General features: G+C 42.1%; 1 protein-coding gene across 2 annotated transcripts; it reads left to right on the forward strand.

The window, feature by feature from the left end:
- The first annotated feature begins 1,209 nt into the window (after positions 1–1,209).
- Positions 1,210–5,038, forward strand: rhogd (ras homolog gene family, member Gd). Of its 2 annotated transcripts, none has more exons than XM_086105854.1 (2): positions 1,210–1,266; positions 1,833–5,038. In XM_086105854.1, exon 2 carries the CDS (start codon positions 1,862–1,864, stop codon positions 2,435–2,437), a length of 576 nt encoding a protein of 191 aa, XP_085961980.1. In that variant the 5' UTR covers positions 1,210–1,266; positions 1,833–1,861; the 3' UTR covers positions 2,438–5,038. The 2 variants fall into 2 exon arrangements, with proteins under 2 accessions (XP_085961980.1, XP_085961981.1); XM_086105855.1 differs by having other exon boundaries at positions 1,223–1,266; positions 1,813–5,038.
- Positions 5,039–24,350: the final 19,312 nt, after the last annotated feature.

Here is a 24,350-nt window from a genome sequence, read left to right on the forward strand (position 1 = left end):
CAGGCTGATTGAACTCTCTAAAATTGTCCCTAGGTGTGAATGTGAGCGTGGATGGTTGTTTGTCTATGTGTGCCCTGCGATTGGCTGGCGACCGATTCAGGGTGTCCCCCGCCTACTGCCCGAAGACAGCTGGGATAGGCTCCAGCACCCCCGCGACCCTAGTGAGGATCAAGCGGTTCGGAAAATGGATGGAAGTTATTTACAGCATTAATTAATCACTATTTTATCAGCATTATTTAAAATGCTGATACATTTTAAATAATGTATCAGCATAATGACTGTGCAAAATCATCTTGATTGGGAGCTGATGTTACCACAATCACAGGGCACATATAGAAACATCAATTTCACATGATTACCCTGTGAAAACTGAACCCATGCTTCCTGTGAAGCATGGGTTAGAGACGAATGTACCACGACACCATTAGTGACTCAAAATAAGTCAATTAACCAAAAATTTACATAAAGAAATACAGATATACAATCCCAGAAGTATCCATCCATCCATTTTTCAATCCGCTCATCCTCACAAGGGCCGCGGGGGGTGCTGGAGCCTATCTCAGCTGTCTTTGGGCAGTCGGCGAGGGTCACCCTGAACTGGTTGCCACGCTCACACTCATACCTAGGGACAATTTAGATTGTTCAACCAGCCTGCCATGCATGTTTTTGGAATGTGGGGGGAAACCGCAGTACTTGGGAGAAAACCCACGCAGACCCGGGTAGATTTTATGTTGAGAGGGAAGAAATTTCATCTGTGCTGTATGTTACACATACAGTGTATTTGACAACAAAGCTTATCCAATCCAAAATGCAAACTCCACATGGAAATTATTATTATTATTATTATTATTATTATGCTGTGTCATGTTTTGGGGCTCCGTATGCATAACCAAGAAGTACGTTCAAAACTTTGGTGACCCCAGTTCTAACCACTCGAACGATCAATATATATTCTTTATCATATTTTATCCTGCTTAAAAATGTTCCAGTGATTAATTAAGCGACGAGTCGTTTTTGCTCAACTGGAGAACTGCAGTTGTGACGGTAACTTTTTTCTAACGCCCAAACTGAAAAGGCCAGCTCTTCTCCAGATTTGGAATAGACAACACTACCATCTAGTGTCAAGTAAAACGACGATCTAAACATTAAAAACTACGTTTCCCAGTTTGCACCTTTCCATTGTGTCACTTATTACGTCTTGGGCAGCTCCCCGGATGCGGCTGGGACTGACCAAACCAGGCAGAAGAGATTGCTAGCTAAGTGGCGGTAAGTGACAAAGTCTTTAAATTGTCATCGCCTAAGCCCATAAGAACGTTTAAACTCAGTATTAGGATGTGGAAAATATTATCTTGGACCCGCTAGGGCTTTGTAGGATTATAAAAAGACGTTTTGGCGCAGTAGTGTGTTATAAATTCATCAAGTTGTTTGCTAAGTGGCTAGCTTGCCTGCTATCATATGCGCTAGTTCCTTAGCCGGATGCTATCCGCCAGTGGGGAACGCCTAACTCGTACTTGAAGAGATCCCCGACCGATAATAATCACAAGCTCACAGTTTGTCTTTCGCTCCAGTGCCTTTCACTTCCCTGAATGTCCCTTTGTTCCTACATTGGTACAGTATTTGCTGAATGCGCCAACTGCCCTCAAATTTAACTGCTCTACGCAAAGGACGACGTTTAGCAAATCTAGCCTTGGCTAGCGAGTTTGTTATATGGGTCATTAATGCGTGACTAATTTGCGGGTGTTTTCAGCTCTCTAATGTAGTTTTTTTGAGTAGTGTTGAGTGAAATAAACTGAAAATGTTTGGCTCACCCAGGTACCGTCATTTGCCTCTAGGTGCTGCAGCCCAAGTGGTCGTTGGCAGTATGCAGACCATAAAATGTGTGGTGGTTGGCGATGGGGCAGTGGGGAAAACATGCCTTCTCATCTCCTACACCACCAATGCCTTCCCTGAAGAATACATTCCAACGGTGTTTGACAACTATAGCGCCCAGATGAGCGTGGATGGTCGCACCGTTAGCCTTAACTTGTGGGACACGGCCGGCCAGGAGGAGTACGACCGCCTGCGTACTCTTTCCTACCCCCAGACCAACGTCTTCATCATCTGCTTCTCCATCGGCAGCCCCTCCTCCCATGCAAATGTCAGGCACAAGTGGCACCCTGAGGTGTCTCACCATTGCCCCAACGTGCCGATCCTGCTGGTGGGCACCAAGAGAGACCTGAGGGGTGATGCGGAAACGGTCAAGAAGCTGAAGGAACAAGGTTTGGCTCCCACCACCCAGCAGCAGGGAAACGCCCTCGCCAAGCAAATCGGGGCCGTCAAGTACATGGAGTGTTCTGCGCTGCTGCAGGAAGGCGTCAGGGAGGTGTTTGCCGAGGCCGTGAGAGCAGTTTTGTACCCTGTCACGAAAAAGAACACCAAGAAATGCGTGCTTTTGTAATAGCGCTTCCCAGATTTGGATTGTGGAGATCCACAGATGCGAACGATGGCTGCTTCCAATGCCTCCTTGAGCAGGTTGAAGACTTATTTTTCAGCTCCTTCTTCATCCTCAGGAGGGCTTCATCTTTACGACACCATCATCACCAAAGTGACTTTGACAAAACGGTGGCAAAAAAGTAGATCTTGTATTTTCTTACTTTTAAAATTTTGATATTTACCCATTCTTCACATGTTACACTTGTTCTAGATTTATAGCATCCCCGCTTTGCCTTTATAAGCAAATTCTGGTCGTAGTTGTCACAAGCCATAATTCCATCTAAACCAAGCTGCCCTGTTTGACTCGAGAGAAGAGATCTACTGTTCTTTCGGGGGAGAACTAGTGACTACCTCAGACTCCAAACTTGGGTTGCGTCTCGCGAGTCTCAAGCAACTCTATTGTGACCCTGGCTATTATTTAGTTGTCATGTAGAGGCTGAGCAGCTTTTTTTTTTCTCCTTCAATTCAAGCATCTTGAGTCCAAAAGAGGGCTGGATGAATCCCAGACAAGGGCCTGTTCCTGGCAGCACCAGTTGGTGCCAATGTGCTCAGTGTAGCATGTTGGTAGTACAGTACTGGATCGACCCTGTCGCCTGTAATGTGGCGGAGGAGAATCAACTTTGTAAGATGAGCCCCACCCATTCAAAATCAACTAAACAGGTGGCTTGAGAGACAAATTAAGCCAAATCGGTCCTGGAGTTGTTAAACAGCCTGAAGGAAGAGGACGTCGGGTCATAGCACAGCCCTTTTCTTATTCAGAAACGTGCCTAAGAATGACCACTTGGAATTAGTCGGGCCTTTGACTACATTTCCTTGATCAGTTTTCTCAGAATGTTCTGAACATAAAATGCGAGCGCACGACTAAGGCATAACGTATCCGAACAGAATACAGTGGAATCTGCAACGTGGAACAATTGTGTTTTGTGTGGTACCAATTTCAAAACAATTTTCTCCCATTGGAACTAATGTAAGTTGAAATACTGTAATTTTTTTCCAGAGTCAAGCTGTGACTGACTGTAAACCTTAATCAACTGTACAGGAATTGTTTCATGGAACATTGTAGCATTCCTGCTAGGGATGGGCAAGTACCTGTTCTATCGGTATCAGGCTGATATTGGTCTTATTTTTAGGTATGGAGCACTTGTGGGGATCGCAGATACCATCCATCGATACCTAAGGCAAAACAAAATCTGACATTAAGGCCTCCTCAGCAGTAGTTGGTGCGATACTCTGCTGGTTTGACACCTTACTTAATCATCTTCATCGAAAAGAAAGACCTCAAATGAAATGTTATATGTCAAAAGTACCAACGGTAACTAAGAATTCTCATATTAGTTTTGGTTTGCGGCATCAAATATCTCTAATTGCTACTGGTCATAAATGACTTGCCTGTTATAGATCCCTGACATAGAGGTAATGGAGAGGAATTGCCTCATGCGAGTTTCGTGCTCGTCTTTCACCGTCAGTTTTTCAGCACACGCTGTTCATGTTTGAAAAGGTGCTGTTGAGATTGATTTCTCACACTGTTAAAGCAGAGAGACCGTTTCCAAAAGTTGGTTTTCTGGTCTTTATTATTATCACATTTCACCTCTCCTTGCCATTTTTTGCTACTCATTTTACATTTCCTGCTTTTGGGCTGTTTGACTTTGCAGGTTCCACTGGAGGTTTGCAGCATTGCATTTTGTCATTCTTAAGACCATTTCATTCCTGGAAAAAGGGCTATTGCTGCTTTGGTGTGCGCTTTCCCACCATGTTGCAGCATCCAAACTGTCATTGATTGATGACGGGAGCTTTTGTGCGGTCACGATGCCTTATCCAAACCAAAAGCCACGTTGGTGCTCCTTTGTCAAAGTTTGTCATTTTAGTGCCACAGAGCTCCAACCAAGCAATGACTTTCATATTTGGTCATTGAAGCCTTACCTTCTTCCTGCCAGTAAGCACGCTGCAGCAGCTCTATAAAACGGCTGCGGAAGTGACATCTCAGTGCACCACAGCCACACTTTTTAAAAATGTTTTTTTTAACTCACTGCGGTTATTCGTGCATTGGTCGGCATAGTGCAGCAATAACTGCATTGGTGGAAGGTGCCTTGTCAGTTTTAAGATTTCTGTTTATTGTTGCAAATAAGCGGTTGCTCTCTTTTAGCGTCAATAAATATTTGTTCAGACTGTGGAATTAAATGTAATATTGTTTTATTGCGCCCTATAACAACCTAAGCGCAGTAACAGCAAAAGGGCTGATTTTAGTAAAAATGTTGAGTGTTGAATGTACGTGCTCAATTAGACAAACTGTGGTCGGCTTTTAAAAAAAAAAAAAATTGTATTCCCCTTTATCCGGATGTCCTGATTTCATTCAAATATGATGGAAGTGGAACATACACCTGTGGGCCCTCTGTTGTCTGTGTCCCAGAGCTGTATGCTACCATGCGTGTGGTACTACGCTTTTACACTGGGAACTTGATTTGTAGAGATCTGTAATTGTTTTATATATAACAAAGCATATTTGTATAAATGAACTAACAGTGAGATGATTTTAAATTATGCCAAATAAAATGGTGGTTTCAACCAACTTGTGTTGTCAGTAGTGTTCCCCTGCTACATATATATATTTTTAAGCCATCATATTTCATGGGTTTTTAGAGTATTCTTGGGTTAATGACCTTGCATGTTTGGATCGTGAGCCACAACCACCGATGCACTTTTCAAGTAATTCATTGAACCCCACGAGACACTACGATGCGTGCATTTTTTTCCAAGACAGTACCCACCCGATATTCACCTACTGCGAGTAGGTCTGGGACGAATTCCCCGCGAAAAACGGGGGTTCACTGTACTGTGCGTTACAGTACTATAAACAGCATGAAAGTACATGCAGCAACAGGAGGCAGTTACCACATTTGGCCACTAGATGTCTACAGCAGATATCAAGTCCAGCCCATATGGTTCACTAATGAGGCCATTCTTCAAAACGATTTTCCTCCACCGTACATGAGTTAATGGCGTATTCCCAAAACGTTTCCAGCGCCATCAGTCATCTTAGCAGACACCCAACTGCTTCAATCAGTGGCGGCCGGGCGGGAAACAGAATACTCGGCACACTGTTTACTTTGAAAAATCCCCTTGACCTTTGGATGGTGGCTCTGAGATGACAGATGTGTTGCGCTCCACCTCAAGCTCATTAGAAAAGCGCTGGTGCAATATTTAGAACCCATTTCCATTCCCAGGCAGCGTGCGGGCGTGCTTACAACCATGACAGTGCAGTTCGTGTGTTTGGACCGTTTGTTAGTGCCTGATGTATTATTATTGCGCATGGAAAAAGTGGCTCGCCAGGCCAAAGTGATGAACACAGAAGATGAGACGGGATGAGCGGAGGTTGTTGTTTGTAATACGCTTAACTAAGGCAAGCGGCTTAATGAGACGTGGGCCACTTGAGGTGATCCATTTCAAGGGTCGTGGACTGCGCTACAATGGTTGTGTTTGTCATTCAGGGAGAACGCCACTATAAACGATACACATGTATGTTAAGAGCATGTTCCATAAATTTCAGCTTTGGAGTTCAGTCCTTGGGACATACATGTACAAATATATACTTAAATATTCTGAAGTGTTCTTCGAATTTAGCAGACATGCAGATTATTTTGGTTTATTGTTGGATGAATTAAACCAAGGCCAATATCCACACCTCTAAAAACATCCATCCATCCACATTCGAATCCGCTTATGCTCACGAGGGTTGCGGGTGTGCTGGAGCCCTCGAAAAATATGTACAGTGGAAAAGAAAACGTCTACACCCGTCTGTTCAAATGCCATTTTTTGCTGATATAAAAAGTCGACCAAAATGAGTGATTTAAGCAAACCTTTTCCACCTTTATTGAGACCGACCACCCTTTCTATAATCTTTCCGACACGGGTAATAAAAACAACTGAAATAATGTGATTGCATAAATGAGCAAACACTCTCATAACTGGAATGTAGCTGTGCTCAGAATGAACCGTTTAATTGCAAGCTCATGTTCGAGTCAGGAAACACCTGCCATGCCACTATGAAAGTACACATGAGTATTCTAATCAGAAATAAAGTTCAGGTGTTCTATTCGGCTTTGCCTGACATTTTTTTTAATTTCTTTTTTTTTATTTTTATGTTTTGCTTTCTCGCAGAAGCCTGTCAGACCCAACGCATTCTCTCACATATGTTTGGGATATTTGTTTTTATGGTTTAGCTTTTTGGCCGTAATTCTAAAAGTTATGTTTGACACAAGCACAACATTACTTGACACCAAAGAACACCATACCTACAATGAAGAATGGTGGTGGCAGGATCATGCTTTGCTCAGGTAGAACAGTTACATTAGTCAAGGCGGGTGGAGGAATGAAAAGTTCCAAATACCAATCAGTGCTGGCATGCTTTTGCTAAAAAAAAAAAAAAAAGTCAGTTTAAGTCTAAAACATCTGAACTTTATTTGAGGTTAATCAAGCACTATAAATAGTGGCAGGGCTGTGCTGATTGATGTCAAAAGCAACATGTTGTCCTCTGTCTGTACGGATGAAAGAACACAAGCAGGATGGTACAGCCTTCAGACTGGGAAAGGTCGCAAAACATATTCAAATCAAAAATGTTTCGGGAGAAAGAGAGAAAATTAGATTTCAAAGCAACACAGAAGGGTGTGAAGGAAATTAGCTCTGCTTCAGCTGAGTGGAATAATTTGGGGCAAATATACAGGAAGCCAAGACGGTCACGGGGAAAGTTGAAGAATTCACAGCATTTAAGACATGCTTCATATCTTCCCATATCTACACATGAGAGTGGGCACAACATTAGGTATGCACTAAATTTCAAACTGTAGCAGTAATGTTTTCTGTTTAGCTTAATGCTAACAAACAATGCGAATCACCATAGACGAATGAATAGTGGTGTTCGAAACTTTAGCAACAGATATATGTACCATAATTTCCTGACTATAGAGCGCACCTGATTATAAACTGCACCCACGACATTTTTAAAGGACAAACCATTTTGTACACACATAAGCCGCACTTGTCTATAAGCCGCAGGTGCCCATATTGTAACATGAGATATTTGCAAAGAAAGGATAATCTCGTGGGAAATTTCGTGAGACTTGGACCAGGAAGTGAAGTGAGACGAACGTTGAGCTGTGCTTATTCAGACCTGATGTATCTGCAATCGGCATTGTAACCCGGCTGATATTAAGAGTAAAATATCGTCGTTTGGGAGTTTGAACGGTGTCGCACAGTGGGTCGTGTGAACAGCCGTGAAGCAAGGGAGATTAGTTGTTTTCCACGTGTTTTGGACACATACAACATATCGGAAAGTGCACACCAGCCATGGCTGTTGTCTATTTTTGTATACTTTTCTATTTGTTAGTCCCATTTGACATACCTCAGTCTTTTATTCTATTAATGTTGTACATTTTCTATGTTCAGTCGGGAATAAAGCCTTCATAAAAATGATTTTGTGTTCAGTCAAGTCTGTCAGGGATCCAGCCACACAGCTTTCCGATTGCAGTCCAGCTCAAAACATAGGTGAAGCGCGCCCTCTCATAGCCGGTTGTTTTCACTGTGGCACATGATAGCATCTCAATGTTTTCTGCTGGAGCGCTCCCTGGCGGCCGTTGGAAAAATCTTTAAATAGGCCGCATCATTAAATAAGCCACAGGGTTGAAAGCGTATAAAAAAAGTAGCGGCTCATAGTCCGGAAATTACGGTATTTATGTCGACAGCAACAACAATACCCACAGGCATATGTTCTTTATCATTCGCAAAGAATGACTAATACTGTATTACTGCGAGTAACTTCAGGGCTTTTTCTGCAAGACAAAGTTTTCCACCAAACCTCTGCTAACCTTTAGATTGTTGGACCGCGTAAATAAATGTGTTGCGCTTTGTAATCATAGGCTGATTTGTGTGTGATGTGCGGCTCGAGGCTGGGAAAGCTTCACCTTACCTTTACGGATCACTAAAGCAACAACGCCTCTGTGAAAAACAATATCAGAGTCGGACGGGCTGATTGGATGTCGGCTCAGCGGTGATGTGCAATCTCTCTAAAACCACGAGAGGCTGTTCAAACACTGCTCTCGCCTGATTTCTCCATCACCTCACAGTAGGGGAGGGCAGTTCAGCTCTGACCTTTGCAGAACCTCACTGAGGAAGTCAGAGAAAAAGAGGAGAGTTTAGGAAAACACACACAACAGACACTTAATTAACTAGATCATGCATCAAAAAAAAATGCTGTCTTTACAAAAGATGGAAGGTCATCCATATGACAATTATTATTCGTGTGATTGTAGTCTGCTGTGCTGTAGAACTGGGTGTAGATATTTGCTCAAATTGTTTGCTCCTCGCAGGTAGCTAAATAAGGTCTTCAAAATATAGTGTTAGGTCCACAAATACAGACATCCAAGTTGGAAAAGGCCTTATTGTCAGATTCCCATTAAAAGATTGTCCTAAGTGTGGGGTGCTCGATGAGTGATTTTTCCTCCCCGATATGTTTGGAATATGGTCACGGGCAACAGTCGTGAATGTTGAACCTGTTCAATATTCTGATCAAATCAAAGAGAGGAGCACTTTCTTATTTTCTGTTTGTCTCACTTATTTCCCAAGTCATTTACAATAAAATGACAAATAGAAAAGTTTTTGCAACCGCAGTGATGTAGCCATGTGTTTTTTCTTCTTGCTTTTTTTTTTCAAGAAATCTGAATGCCCTGTGGCACCACACTGCAACTTTTAGGTCAGTATTGGCACTGCAACAACCATCTTTCAGGGGTGGTCACTCACAGTTATCGGTGATTATCGGTATGTGCTTAGTGTTCTTGTTTGGTCATCATGCGTACACCACACACTAAACGTAAGAACACAATTTTTTTCCCTCATTGTGTAAGGTCTCTGACATGGAAAAAAATCGGTTAAGATGTTAAAAGTCAGCATGTGTGTCCCACAGTATGATCAGTTAACTATGCATGGAATAGGAACCGGTTTGGAATGATGTTTGACCATCCAGGCTGTAGACGGGAAAAAAAAAAAAACATGCCGCACAATGTGTTAAAGAAAGCCCACAAATGCTTCTTCTCTCCTGCTTTTCATGTCAACCATCTTGATGTTCCGACAGCCGATGTCACGGCCATGCTCACATCAAGGTCGAGGCTTGGAACGTTTCCAGCGGAGGATGGAGTTCTATTTTTTTCTATCTGGTCTTTTCCTTCTGTATTCACAAGCCGGTACTCTCTTTTCTCCCTCTGAGCGCTTGTCTTTGAAATGCACGTTTAAATCTCACCGCTTTGCTTTCCGTCGTCAAGGCTTTGTTGTTATAAATGTTGGAGCTGTTCTAGGGCATGTAGGTGCTATAATCTGGTCAGGGAAAAGTCCTTCCATTCCAACCTTTAAACCAACTGTCTTAAGCCCACTGTGAAAGAGGGGCTTAGGATCAGTGTGTGCTGATATTCATGTCTGAGATGTTTATGGACTGCGGGGAGGTCAGTCTGAGGTTGAGCCAGTAAACACGTCAGCAGAGTAAAGAATGTTGCCCCTGGCCCACAGCAGTTAAACCACAATAAGAAAAAACATCCACTCATTTCTATTTGATTCCACAGAGAAAACAAATGTTGTTACAGTGTTTGTTATTAAACTTTGACGATGTTTGAATAAAATGGAAAGGGTAACTTCATGTTGTAACAAATTCTACTACCTTCATCGCTGTACTTTCCATTAAAAAAAAAAGGATTCATCTGTTCATTGTGTGGGGTGTCCATGCATGGACAGATGGATCTTTTTTTTTTTTTTTAAGTTTGTTTGAGAGAACTCTAGATACTATCAACATTTAATTCATTTAAGGATATTATGTGTGATTTTTTTGGGGGGTGGGGGGCAGAAAGATTGTAAAACAAACTGCCGAAAATGTTGACCACTGCTAAACATACTTAATATTGCACACTTACCGTATTGGCCCGAATATAAGATGGCCCTGATTATAAGACGACCCCCCTCTTTTTCAAGACTCAAGTTTGAAAAATGACTTTTTGAACACCAAATTTATTTTTATACAGAAAATAATTACAGTACATATGAAACAAATGATTATAACAATATATTTGAGAGAAAAAGCAATTTTATTTTGCCTCATTCAAATCTTAATATCTGAAGATTTAAATATGTAAACTAAAGTGCAATCACATTCGTAAATGAATGGCTTCTGGTTTTTGAAATGGAAATTACATCATAACTTCTCCTCAGCTGCCGGTTAACCTGGCCGATCTTTGACCCACCTTTCTCCAGATTGTCGCTATATTTCTCCATTTTCTGTTATCTCTTCTATTATTTTCTTCTCTTTTCTTTCTTACCGCAATTTTTTATTTTTCTTCTTCATGCTACTGCCATTTTTGTTTTTATTCTTCGTGACAGGGGTTCACTTTGGCCAGGGGAGTCAAGTTCAGCATTCGCTTCAATGGTATCTGGCGCCATCTAGCGTCGTGAATGGGTATAATGTCTAGACCCCGAATATAAGACGACCCCCACTTTTCCAGTCTGATTTCAATGCAAAGAACACCGTCTTATATTCGGGCCAACACAGTATATGTTTTGGAGTCACCACCCTTGGCCAGTCCTCATTCTTGAAGGCACCTGTGAGCCCCTCATTCATCACGATCATCTCAAAATTCACCAAGGTAGCGAGGCAGGAGGAGGTAGAAATATTTGGGGAAATGAGGCTCCTCATGTTATGAAGATGTTCACGAAAGATGGCATCAGTGCTGCGCTGAGTAAATGAACTGTCTGCGTGGCTTAAATACTACTATGACCACGAATGTATAACTTCATGCTTCATGTTTCAAGTGGGATTAAAGTCCAATATAAAGACAACACTGTTACTCAAAACAATGCTGATTCACGGATGATTATTGTCTGTTAGTCTCTCTCCCAAGCAGTTCTTCCTGGCCGCGCGGGCGGTTATTGGACTTTTGATGACGTATAGGTCTGAAGTATACGGATGAGTGTCCATTGTGGAGATGCATCACTTACATGCCCGATTGATGGCCACATAAGAAAGAGACCCAGGTCGAATTTGAAAAAATAAAAAAAATAAAAACATCTCGTACTTTTCACACTGTATAAAAAGAAATCAGATGAATGTTACATATGGACAAAAAAAATCGCAATTGAGCTGCAGTGTTGACATAGCTGAAGTCAAACCTCCCATCTCGTGGTGAATGGTTGAACAGTTGATGCATAGTCGCAGTAAGCCACGCGCAATTTTTTTTCTTTTTGACCAATATTTTGATTATATATATATATATATATATTTATATATATACAGTATATATATATATATATATATATAGAGAGAGAGAGAGAGAGAGAGAGAGAGAGAGTAATCCCTCGTTTATTGCGGTTAATGGGGACCAAAACCGATAAACGAAAATCCGCGAATAATAGTATCAGTGAAACTCCCAGTGACAACGGCAGAAAACCATATATTCGTAATGGATTATTGCATAATGCATAAATTAAAGAACCGCTGCTGAAATATTAAACTCAAGAGATCAAAATTTGTGAGCCCAGTCACGGTGCATGAGAGCGTGCAAACGTGCTTGTCTGACTTCTGTAATATGCGATTTGCTTCCATAACATCTGACAGTCAGCGACAGACGGCTTCCTCTGTAACCATGGAAACTGCAAATTAGCCTGTTCAATTGCTACGCTAATCAACTGGCTGACATCCTGAAGAGAGCAAAGGAAGAGAGGAAGTAGCAGGAAGAAGAGGTGTACACCACAGAAGGAAGAGACTTGTGTTTACAATAAAGGAATGGTGGGGGGTTCACAGTGGAATTATGGTTGACACGTCGAATGTACAGTTCTGTGGTTCTGGGTTTGAATCTTGGATTGGGCCCATGCGGAAGCAAATACAGTAAATATTCTCTAGTACGGACTCGTGTTTGCGCTGTCCAATTTGTCCTGATAACAGAAATTCCTCATTTGGGAAATGAGCATGGTACATGTCCTTTATGAACCTGCAAGTATGTCGACAAAATGCATGTGTAAGAACACAATCAATAAAATACAAAAATATACTGTCCAAAAACTGTTTATATAACAAAAACTGCAATACAGGTGTATCCCCCCAAAGAAATCACAACAGTAAAATACATACAGTATTTTAATGTTTATTTTTTTCTGTCTTGGGAAAAAAATCTGTATTTTGGATTGTTTTGTTGGATGCATTCTTTGGTTTATGACAATGTTTGCTCAGTGGGACACTGAGCAAACATTGTCATAAACCACTTGGAGTCTTTCCGACTCCAAGTGTCTGCTGGATCTTTTTAACTTTGTGTCCAGCCTCGCTCAAACGGATGCATTGCACTCTCTCCGCTCCAGTCGTTAACAGTTCTTCATGCGATGATCTACACGACGTAAGTGAATAAAGTTAAAATCTTTCGCAATTACAGTAAAACGCACGCCAATAAAAACTCACTTACACGTCGTCGTTTAGAATCTGATGATCGAAAAACGCGAAGTGAAAACTTGTTTCAGCGTCAGTCTTTTCCGTCGCATCGGGTGGGCGTTGCGTGTATTTAAGCTCCCGCGGCATTACACCTCCATCCGGGTTACGGGTAGTGGAATTTCCGCTTACGCAACTTCCGGTAACACGTAATATCGTAGTCAAAATGTTAATGCACAGGTTTTTATTCCGGGTGAAGGATATTCCTTTCCATAGAATTCCGGGGATGGGAATATTTACTGTACATGGCTGGAAATATGCGTCATCATGCTGCACCCGAAGTACAAACTACAAATTTAGGTGGAGTTCTCCCCAGTCTCTGCTGAGCTCTATCAAGGCTCCAGTTTTCTCAAGAAGAGACATTTCCTCCAGATGTGATATGTGCAGTTTAGCAATCCGGGGTGGTGCTCCTTCTATGTTTTCAAAGCAAGCTGTGTGCAGTAATTGGAGCCGGTTCCCCTTGGGGTAGTGCGATAATCACTAATAACATCACCAGCACCGATGCAGCACCCAGCGGAGTGCGCCTGACCCCTGCCTGCCTTCATCCCATCGTGCCATAATGAAGGTCAAGATGAGTCACAAAAACACACACAACAGCAGCGCATACATGTCTGTGGAACCTGTGAAGTCGAAAGTCTTAACAAGGGAAAACAAACTCCAATTAGCGAGCTATTTGATTGACTTTCTTTGACTTATTTATTGCTTCTCTGTACGTGTTAAAGTAGCAGTTGTTCCTAACTCTCTAACTACCGTAAACTCTATGCTAATTTTCAATAGCCCTTTTATGGCATTTCTTATTATAGGCTAGCATTAAGCTAGCGGACTTAGTGATGTCAGTAGAATTAGACTTTGTTAGTTTGGCTAGCTAAGCAAACAGGCTTTGTGGCATCAAAAGAATTAGATTTTGTTAGTTCGTTTGATTGAGCATTTTGGGGTTTTAAATGTACACCAATTAATTTTATTTTCATTTTTTTCATCAGTTTTACAGTAAACTCTAACAGGGCGTGACCAAACAAACAGCCTGAAAGCAAGCAGTCTTTGCTTGCAAGGGAATATTTGACCAAATCTGTTTGACTTTTTTGTGAATTTAAATGTATTTTAAGTGTGTGGACTACGTAAAATCGTAGATGAAAAAAGAATAATAATTCTTGCGACATCACTGCCCTTCACCAATACCAGGCAAGTCTGGAGCAGACTTCAACCCTAATTAGTGTTTCTCCACTCATACTGCATATTCCAATTTTATGCCTAACCCCAACCCGCCCCTGTCCTCTTCCAATATTCAAATCCGACCCTTCCCTGCGAATAAGTTGGCTCGGTTGACATAAGACCACGCCCCCATTCCCCAAACACGGAAGACCCCGGCGAAGCTTGGGACCTCCGTGCCCGGGGACGGTGCTTCATTCATGAGTCAGAAAGTTGGAAGCTATCCCTGCTGGATCTACAGTCCTGGAAGGAGGGATTTTGGAATCCAATTTTAATTTGAAATATCCTAAATATGGTGTGGGGACATTTTACTTCCTGACCTATGAAGAGACCCTAGCCTTAATCAAAGCCCAGAGCATTTCAGAACACTAAAATGCTCATTAAAATAATGTCTCAATATGAGTTTTTTGGCCTGGATCCTGGGCAGATGTATTTCTATTTCCATTTGTTGAGTCTCAAGACCCAAATGGGACGTCCAAGTCCATTGCAGAATATAATAGGTTAGTTGATACATCGAGACCTTTCTACGACGAAGTCGCTTTGCGCACAGTCCCATGACAGAAGGCCCTTTTATATGAAAGATAAATAGCCTCACGGAGATGTAAATCCACACCTCCACTGGACACCGCAATAAGCCCAGCATAAAATCATGCATGGAACACTTGTTCAGACACGTACTCGCTGTTTGCGAATGCATCGCTGCACACAGAAGGAAGGTCAACTGCACGTTTGTCCTCTGCGGCCCTCCAGAGTTATTGCTTTTTCCCCATGCTGTTTTCATTTCACAGCTGAATCAAGAAGACAGCCCTGTCGACACAGGAAATAATGACATGCATCAACATTTCCTAGAAGAACGCAAAGGGACCAAAACACAATCATCACATGAAGGCTGCAGACGTGGATGCTGTATGTAACAATCAGATGCGTTCAGCTATCAAAGCTAACTTGGCTGTAAGGTAAATGACAGTGTACATGTTTTGTTTTTTTAAAAAATTCACCAGTTGAAGCCGTGCTTATAAAAGATAGGGACGTTTATTTATTGGACCTCTCAGAAAAGTGAACTTTTTTGGCATTGAATAAACATGGTGTATCAAGCCTATATTTGACCAGAAATCTTGTGCTGTGGGAAAAGGGCACACTGCTGTCAAAGCAGACGATAGATTGTCCAGGGGTAGAATTATTGACTTGTTCTGCTGATAAACAAATGGACGGATCGCAGAGCTGACAAGGGCCTAAATCAGCAGCTTCTTAAATCCATTGTATGCACTGTTCCCCTGCGCACATAGTTCATCATCATCGCGTGTTCACACCTCCAAGAAAGCGCTTAAACCCATGATGGTACCGTCAACAACGAACCCGCCAACACTGAAAGGGAACTAAATACAAGCCAGCAAACGAGACAACGTACACCTGGAGAAGACACGAGTGGCTATTGGGAGCTGATTGGCGGACACAAGGAACAGGGCTGACAAGAACAGGTGGAAATCAAACCCAAACAATTAAGATGGCATTCGAAAAGGGACACGGGGAAAACATGAAACAAAACAAATTGTAATTAAAACAAGGTCACGGATACAAATCATGACAGAAATTCGGATTCGGGTTTATGGTAATTACAAATGGTCAAACAAGCATATGACAATGAAAAAGCACACAAACATAATGCTAACATATAATGCACCTATAAAACCTTCTCTACCTGTTCTTGTGATTGTTAATTACATTTCATTGTTTAATTGTTAATATATATTCAGTACTCAGTGCTGCCTTGCATGTCGGGGTACAATGTAGAATTGAATGCACCTCTAAATTCAGACTCTATACTGTCCAAAAAAAAAGAAAAGAAAAAAAGATTGGTTGAAAATCTGCGATAAAGTGGGGATGGTAGCTGCAGCCCTCGGAGATGTGGAGCCACCGGCACAACACGTCCATTCACATTAGTACAATAGATTGAATCCAAATGATGGTCATTTGCCCTCTCTCCCAGCAGTGTAATGAGCACGGAGGAGATACAGAGGGACCGGCCAGCGCGTCAAGAGTGCAGCAGGAACATGACCAAGGCCTTACACATTGACCTCCGGCAGGTCGCTCATATTTCTTCCCAAACTGTCAAAAATAAACCATGAGACCAGTTGCTCTGCCTCCAAAATCCTCTCGCATGAAAGAAATTATGTCATATGGTTACAGTGTTATTGTTTCGAGTGGTGTATTATTGTTGTTGCTACGCTTGGTATAAAATGATTGTGATTTGGAGACACCCTTCATATCAAAGCGAGGCAGTCGGTGCGATATATATATAACATAATGGCCGGTGTAATTAAAAATAGTAATTCATTTGACTGACAACACGACACTCTAAATCAAGTATCACGAGTGGATTATATTTTGTGTTTTTAAAACAGATCTGTGTGCCAGAAGGAACTAATGATAGCTGCGCTTTAAGTGAAAAATTATTTCAAAAAATGCTGATGGACATTCTTTACACTACATGATCCCCACAGAAAACATGGGGAAAAAAAAATTCAAAAATACCAAAAGTGAAAGTCAAGTTGCCCATCCCTGGTGTCTATTACAGTCCAGCCCAGCGGGAATTCGTTAAAAGGTCCAGGTTACCCAATTCGGGGCTGCACAGAAGTCAGTCCTTGACATTTCCCATCATGCATATACAGTACAGCAAATATCTACTTCATTTTAGCCAAAAAGGAACCTTTCCTTCACTTTGTTTGTTCCACGATTGGCATCACAAAATAATTAAAAACCTTTCACATCCTCATCCTGTAGCATCAAATCCAATTTGCCAGTCCTTTTTATTCTGCTCTTCCTTTTTCCCCTCAATGTTTTATGACTTCTAAATTGACTCAGTTTAATGTGCACAATTTACTTATGACGTTTACCAATGCCATTTAGGAACATCAGAAGCTTACTATGGTCAAATTTAACAGTTAAGTTCTTATTAACGTTGATGAATCAGGCCCACCATTCTTATACATATAAGTATTGTGCCTTTTAACATAGGTCCTTGGTAAGAAATTAGATTTTATGTGTGAGCGTGGCTGTTTGTGTTCAATCATTTGCTATTTTTGTGTCTTTAATACAGTAATCAAGGTCCCACCATGCAAGTGTCATTACCATCAATCCATCCATTCATTCCATTTTCCAATCCGCTTTATCCTCACAAGGGTCGCGGGGATGCTGGAGCCGATCATCCCAGCTGTCTTCGGGCAGTAGGCGGGGTATACCCTGAAGCTGGTCGTCAGCCAATCGCAGGGCACGCATAGACAGACAAACATTCGCGCTCTCACTCACACCTAGGGACAATTTAGAGTGTTTCATTAACTTGCCACATGTGTTTCTGGAATGTGGGAGGAAACCGGAGTCCCCGGAGAAAACCCACGCAGGCACGGGGAGAGCATGCAAACTCCGCACAGGAGGGCCAGAGCTGGAATCGAACATCTCTGCACTGTGGGGCCAACGTGCTAACCGGTTGGCACGGTGGCCGCCACCACCGATAGAGTTGACGACAATTATATCCACCATGTGACTACACTTTGATTCTAAAATAGATTTATCGTGCACCAGCCCACACCGTGTCCGCCCACATGAAAATTTAGGCACACCAACAAACGTGTGACAATTTAAAAATCAAGGAAATGAAGGGAGCGGGGTTGATATCCAATTACTGCGACTTCAGTTTGGGATTTCTCTTTTGGATGGCTCATGAAAACCAATATTTGGCGTGACATTGTCTTCTTGAGGTGAAAGATAAAAGACTGAGCCGTGTCAGACCATGATGAGAAAACCCTTGTGGGTGCAAAGCTCAAAATAAGGAGCACGAAAGTTGAGCGCACCATTACCCCTTGCATATTTGAGAGCTTTTTAGTATGCGACAGGCTTCAGGTGCTATAGGAGACACTCTTTCAATCTTGAGCGTGCCGTCTGGCCGAAACCCATGGAGATGCAATGATTCATTTCCCCTGCTAGTCTTCAATCAATAACACAGGCAGCAGGGAGGGAGCAGAGTCTCTTTTTCCTCTTTAAATCAGGCTCTATATGGCGCGGCAAGACAAGCCGTTCATCCTTTATCATGGGGCCGGGGGGGGGGGGGGGGGGGGTAAGCTCAAGGAATCTTTTAAGGCAAAACGGGGGTTGCTGGATTGTGTCAAATTGGCCACAGTGGTTTGACATGATGATTGAAGTGAAGTATGACTACAGTGGAAAGGTTTAAAAAGGTGCAAAGGCTGTTCAATATCCAATTATTCTTATTCTTATTTTTATTATTATTATTAATTTTAAAAAATGTTTTTTTTTTGTTTATTTCTGTGTGGGTAACCGAACCAATTAGTATTCAAAAACTGTTTAGAGCAGACTAACGGAATAAAGCAGAAATGTCTCCGTGCACATTATTTATAACACAACATAAGACTTTTTTTTGATTGAACTCAGGGGCAATAAACTTGTGAAAGCAGCAAATTAGACAGCGTCATTCAGCCAAGGTCAGACTAGGGAGCTTGTTTACTACTGAGCCCCAAATCTACAGTATTTAAACAAACACAAAAGGCATTTTTTTTAAGGTACAGCAAAATAGCTTTAAAGTTGTATAAATAATTGTTTGGATGCTGGCTGATTTTTAGGATTTTGCTGCAAAATGAATACTGTCAAAATCTTCAATTATTATTATTTTTTTAGTCTAGCTTTTATCATTTAGAACACAGGTGTCAAAGTCAAGGCCCGGGGGCCGGATCTGGCCCACCACATCATTTTATGTGGCCCCGCGAAGATAAATCATGGATGTCAAGTTCCATGATGCTCGCTAAAGTCCGAATCAAAATTTCAAATTGTCATTTGTAATCCACAATAACTATAATAAACAATATTGCAAGCATGTTATTGTTACCAAATAGTATTCATGTATTCATGTAAACAATGTTTAAACAAGTCATTTTTCTTGACTTCTGATTTTAAAACAAAAAACTTAAAACTAATTATCCATCAATTTCTTGTGCGCTGTGTATGTAATATGTCGAGATGAAACATTTATATGGTTTCCCAAAATTCACATTCATAACGGCCCTCCAAGGAAAAGCGTCACTACAATGTGGCCACGAGAAAAATGGGTTTGACACCCCTGATTTCGAACATAGAACAATATTATGAGTACTCAAATTTCAGAGACTCAAAATTATTTGGATGAAGGAACATAAGTTCAATGGCATTTTGAATGAACAAAAACACAACATCAACAGAACTTGAGTCAAGAGAATGGTCCACGATGAAGAGACATCTTAAATACCGTACCAAAAGCCATCATTTTGTAAAACCTGTTACATTGTTTTATTTGACATCTGTTGTGATGGTGTTTGAAGGCAAAAATGTTAAAAATCTGTCACTGTCGACGCTTTGCTGGCATTAACTGTAAAAGAACATACATTTGAACGTACTTGAAAATACGTTTGAATATGCTTGTAGGCTAAATGCAAAATCAAATGATATCAAAACGAAAATTAAATCAATAAACATTGTTTATTCATAATTTTATGATTTATTAGATTTGCAGTGCATGATTCCCGTGCCGCATTTGTTCCCGTGAAGCCACATTTTGGCGTGCATTGACATGCATACTCTGTGGCATTATGGGAAAAAATACACAACGGAAATAAAAATTACGAATAACATTACAATGTTTACTTACTTAATACGTGAACATATTGGTATAATGTAGGCCAAAGGCAAAAATAAACAGCATTTATTCTTTTTTTACTTGCGCAGTATTTGGCATTTAGCCTACAAGTTAAGGTAAGCTTTTTAAAACTTTTGTTCAAGTTAGCCATTTTTAATCTTGACCACTTTTGAGGCTTTTGTTTCAGTTGAAGCAGCGGCAGGCAGCCACCGGCGGGCTCCCACTGTACTTAAGAGTTCAAAACATTGACAAATAAGAGTACCCGTATGTGAGTGTATGTGCGGAAAGCTCTATCGTATGATTTAGTAAATTGCCCACCTCTGCATATTGCTTAGAATGTACTAACAAATATGTTTAATCGTACTTGTTACGTATTTGTAAGTACGTTCAAATGTATTTGCTAATCAAAAATGTTTACTTCCCATTGTCAGGTTCCATGCTTCCATACAATATAAATATTGCTGAGAAAAGTAGAATGTCACAGTTTTTAAATCGCTAGAAGCACATTTTTGTATTGCGTTGTTGTTGTTGTAACTTGCAGGAACAAAATGTGCCACCTCTAATCCCGATAAGAGGTCTGGAAAATAACAACATAACTGCAACTTTACCATCAACCGAAAGACAGGAAGGATAACAAGTGTGCAGCCAACACCCAGGCTCTTCTTCAAAATAACTGATTTACCGTCTCCCCTCCTTCCGCTGCCTTTTGTCAGCGAGATGGATGGGCTCGGCTCACGGCGGAGGTGGCACAAACTGGTGGCAAGTGTGGGGGAGCCATTACTCTTGTCAGATGGAAACAGAAAGTAAGTTGAGTGGGCGGGAGGAGCCCATCAGAGGTCACGTCGGTGGTCAGATCTCTGAGGGAGGGGGAGCAGGTGTAGCATAAACACCGCGGTATTAGCGGTGGATGGAAATAGCCAGAGGAGTTTGGGGAGGCGGGGGCCACGGGGACAGCGGGATGTGTTCATAACAGATCTAATGTGTATGAGTGTTGAACGGCAAACGGGGTGTGGAGGGGCTGAGGTGTGCTCCCATCTCAGGTGAGCAGTTAAGGGCATGAATGCGTTGCCTGACGGATGAGTGTTCAGGCCCCGCTGTGACGGGAAGGGTAATGAGCGCACCTACGGGATGTGGGTGTTTGTTTTGGGGGGGCCGGACGCCTGCAAGTGTCTTAATTAATGTCATCCCAGAAGCCCCCCGTAGAGGTCTGACCTTCTCTTCAAAGCCTCCAGCTTCTCACCCTGCTTGGGGCTGCCATCAGTGAACCTTGAATTATTGATGAGACCGAGAAAAGGAGCAGGGGGGAAAAGGATGGTGACGGATCAGGATTCCTCCATTGTTTGCGCATCTGTGTGATGTGTGTGTGTGTGTGTGTGTGTGGCTGGGGGTTAGAAAATGAGCTCATAGGAAGCTGAATGATCTATAATGGGAGGGTTAAATGAGACTAACACTGGGGGTGAGCATCTGCGAGGTCTTCTGGATGTTACCGTCGGTGAGCAGGTTCAAGCTGAGCTGCTCGAGGAAGAAGGGAGTGGACAAGAACAGAACAATTTGGAGGAAAGAGGAAATGATAGGACACACACACACACACACACAGAGAAAAAGAAATCAACAAAGTAATTTGCATTAATGATTTGGATCGAGCTGTTGGGAGTCATGGCAAGTGGTACTGCTTTCATGGTTGCATGTAATGTTCAGACAGTTTTTAATCTGTGTGTGGTGGCGATGCTCGTGATTGCTACATTGTCGATGATGTTAAATACGAACTCGTTTATAAGATAAGAAAAGATAAGAAAACCTTTATTAGTCTCGCAATGGAGAAATTCCCGATTCACAGCAGCAAAGTTATGAAAGGAAGAAGTAGAACAACAAAATATAGGAGCTGCTGGAAAGGCAGCCACTCTCGCGGCGCCATTTTGAAGTCAAAATAACAAAAATAACACAACACAACACATAGGACGCAGACAGTCGTGCAATCTTCACCACTTTTCTGAAGCAGTTATAGATGAAAGAGGAGAGGATCAAAGTGTCCTTTCACCAGTGGATCAGAGACGTCATGCTGAAAATGTGCACACGTCTGCTCCAAGCTAAGTTTTGAAAGCAAACGCGAAGCTGTAGCGTCCATTGACGAAAAGAGATGAGTTCACTTCTCCTGTCCCACGTAATCCGCTTCAAACTCCAAGCCGCGACTCCCAGTTCCAAATCCGCATCGGCGCTCCGCGCTAACGCTCCTTTCTTCTCATCGTCGGCTCCTCAAGACTTACATCCATTCAGCCGCAGACCGTTCAACAGCACCGATCTCTCCGCTGAACAAAGCGGGGCTGTGAAAAATGCTGCCCATTACAGGCGCAAGACACAAGCGCCCCGGGACTGTCCAGCGACGACAGTCAAATGGCGCCGACATTCCTCCCAGTCAAAAACAGTGCTGGTATACCCATGCTGCCGAGAAGGCGCAACCACCGAGCACAGAGTCTCCTCCTTGATGAATGTCGTGGCCAAAAAATGCTGAAAAAAGTCCACATCAGGTCCACACGACGTAACAACAAACACAAAGTGACAAAACAAACACAAAAACAACAACAAAAAAGCAAGGCTCATGAGAGCACTTGCTGACGGCTGCCTACTCGGGCGCCATCTTGACTTCAAAGTGTTATGTGCTTCACATGTAGTTATTGGGGGCAGAACAACGAACATTTTTTGCAGCCGACTATAATGCGGGGAAAGTCAAGTTGAAGTCAAGCAATGGAGGATGTCATTTAAATTTACACAGTACAGCGGTCCCCAACCTTATTTGCACTGTGGACTGATTTCGTGTCTAGGCATATATTGATGGACAGGCCAAGAACCCCCCTCCCCAATCTCCCTAAATCATCAAAAACGTACTTTGCTCCAAGCAGATCAGGAGAAGCTTATCCATACTTTTATCTCGGGTTGGCTTGATTTTTGTGATGGTCTTCTGGGTGGCCAACCTCAAAGGAGCATCAAACAGCAGCAGCTCATTCAGAAGGCCATAGCTCGGGTTCTGACCAAAACAAAACGGTATGATAACTCCACTCCGAGGCTTTACATCTGCTCTGCTTAATGGTTTTGGTTCAGAACACAATAAAGAAATGCTCATGGAATACATACAGCATATTAGTCAAGACCAGAGTTCAAAGCAACCTTGCTGAAGCAGCATTTCTCTGTTATGCTGCACACGAGTGAAATAAGCTGCCAACAGAAGTAAAGTCAGCATGTGTGAATGCTTTTAAATTCCGATTAAAAACGTTGCTTTTTTTACCCCCATATTTTCATTTAAAGTCTTTTAAGCATGCTTGCTGCCGTATAAAACTGCCTTGACTATACATTGCAAACGGGCTAAAAAAACAAACCAAAATAATAATTTCTGCGTTTCACTGTTTCTATTTCACTCGACCTTTTATTGTATTTGATGAAAAATTTGCAATGTGTCTCACTTTTGGTCAAATATTTCCACACCTTTGTAATATACATATTGCTGAAAATTATACTGACACCAGTGTTGAATGAAGTTTCACACTGTTCGTGCGTCTTGTGTCGCTCAATTTCTATGATAAATAACGTTTTTCATTTCATCCAAGGCAATGAGGCACATCTTTTCTGAGAACTAATTATTGGCATTTTAGATTTGAACATCCCAGTGGTTGACCGGTTAGCGTGTCAGCCTCACAGTGCAGAGGGGCAGGGTTTGATTCTGACTCCGACCTTACTGTATGGAGTTTGCATGTTCTCCCCATGCCTGCTTGGGTTTTCTCCGGGTACTACGGTTTCCTCCAACATTCCCAACACATGCATGGTAAGTTAATGGAACACTCTAAATTGTTTCAAGGCGTGAGTGTGAATTGTAGTATGTCTCTGTGTGCCCTGCGATTGGCCTACTGCCCAAAGACAGCTGGGATAGGCTCCAGCACGCCCCGCGACTCTTGTCAGGATCAGCGGATCTGAAAATGGATGGATGGATGGATTTGAACATATGTAACATTTCCCACAGCTCATAATACTTCAGTCTGTGATAAGAGTCACAGTCACACATTGTATGCAAATGAAGCTGCATCATATAAATCCGAAAGACATATTATCTCTTGATTACCTTCTTCTCCCTTTTAATCCCCGAGCTTCTCGTACACCTCCACATTTCCCTGCCAGGTCGTTAACGGGCCTCTCACTGGAACTGCTTCCTACCTACATCCAACAAAAACAAATAGCATCTTTCATGGACTGACAGAGTATACCGAGAGAAGAGTGCTGCTCTCGCTGATGTCTTTTTAATCCCTATTGCACAAGTATCATACTCCCATCCAGACAGGAAACAGCTTCTGTCACCCGGTGTCACCGATGCGACTTTACTACCCGCGAGTATTTTTGGCAGGCTAAAGCCCGCTGACTCACTTTTCTCTTCTTAGATTCTTGAGTAAATGTTCCATAGAGAAGCAAAGTGCTTGTTTTTGTGAATCTCTGTTCTCCTGATTCTGATTG

The sequence above is a fragment of the Hippocampus guttulatus genome, chromosome 2 (genome assembly GCF_054856545.1).
Source record: "Hippocampus guttulatus isolate MCC_2025c chromosome 2, RoL_Hgut_1.0, whole genome shotgun sequence".
NCBI classification, from domain to species: Eukaryota; Metazoa; Chordata; class Actinopteri; order Syngnathiformes; family Syngnathidae; genus Hippocampus; species Hippocampus guttulatus.

What these genes read in the sequence shown, in the direction of transcription:
- rhogd (XM_086105854.1), top strand. Translation starts at nt 1,862, where the DNA reads ATGCAGACCATAAAATGTGTGGTGGTTGGCGATGGGGCAGTGGGGAAA.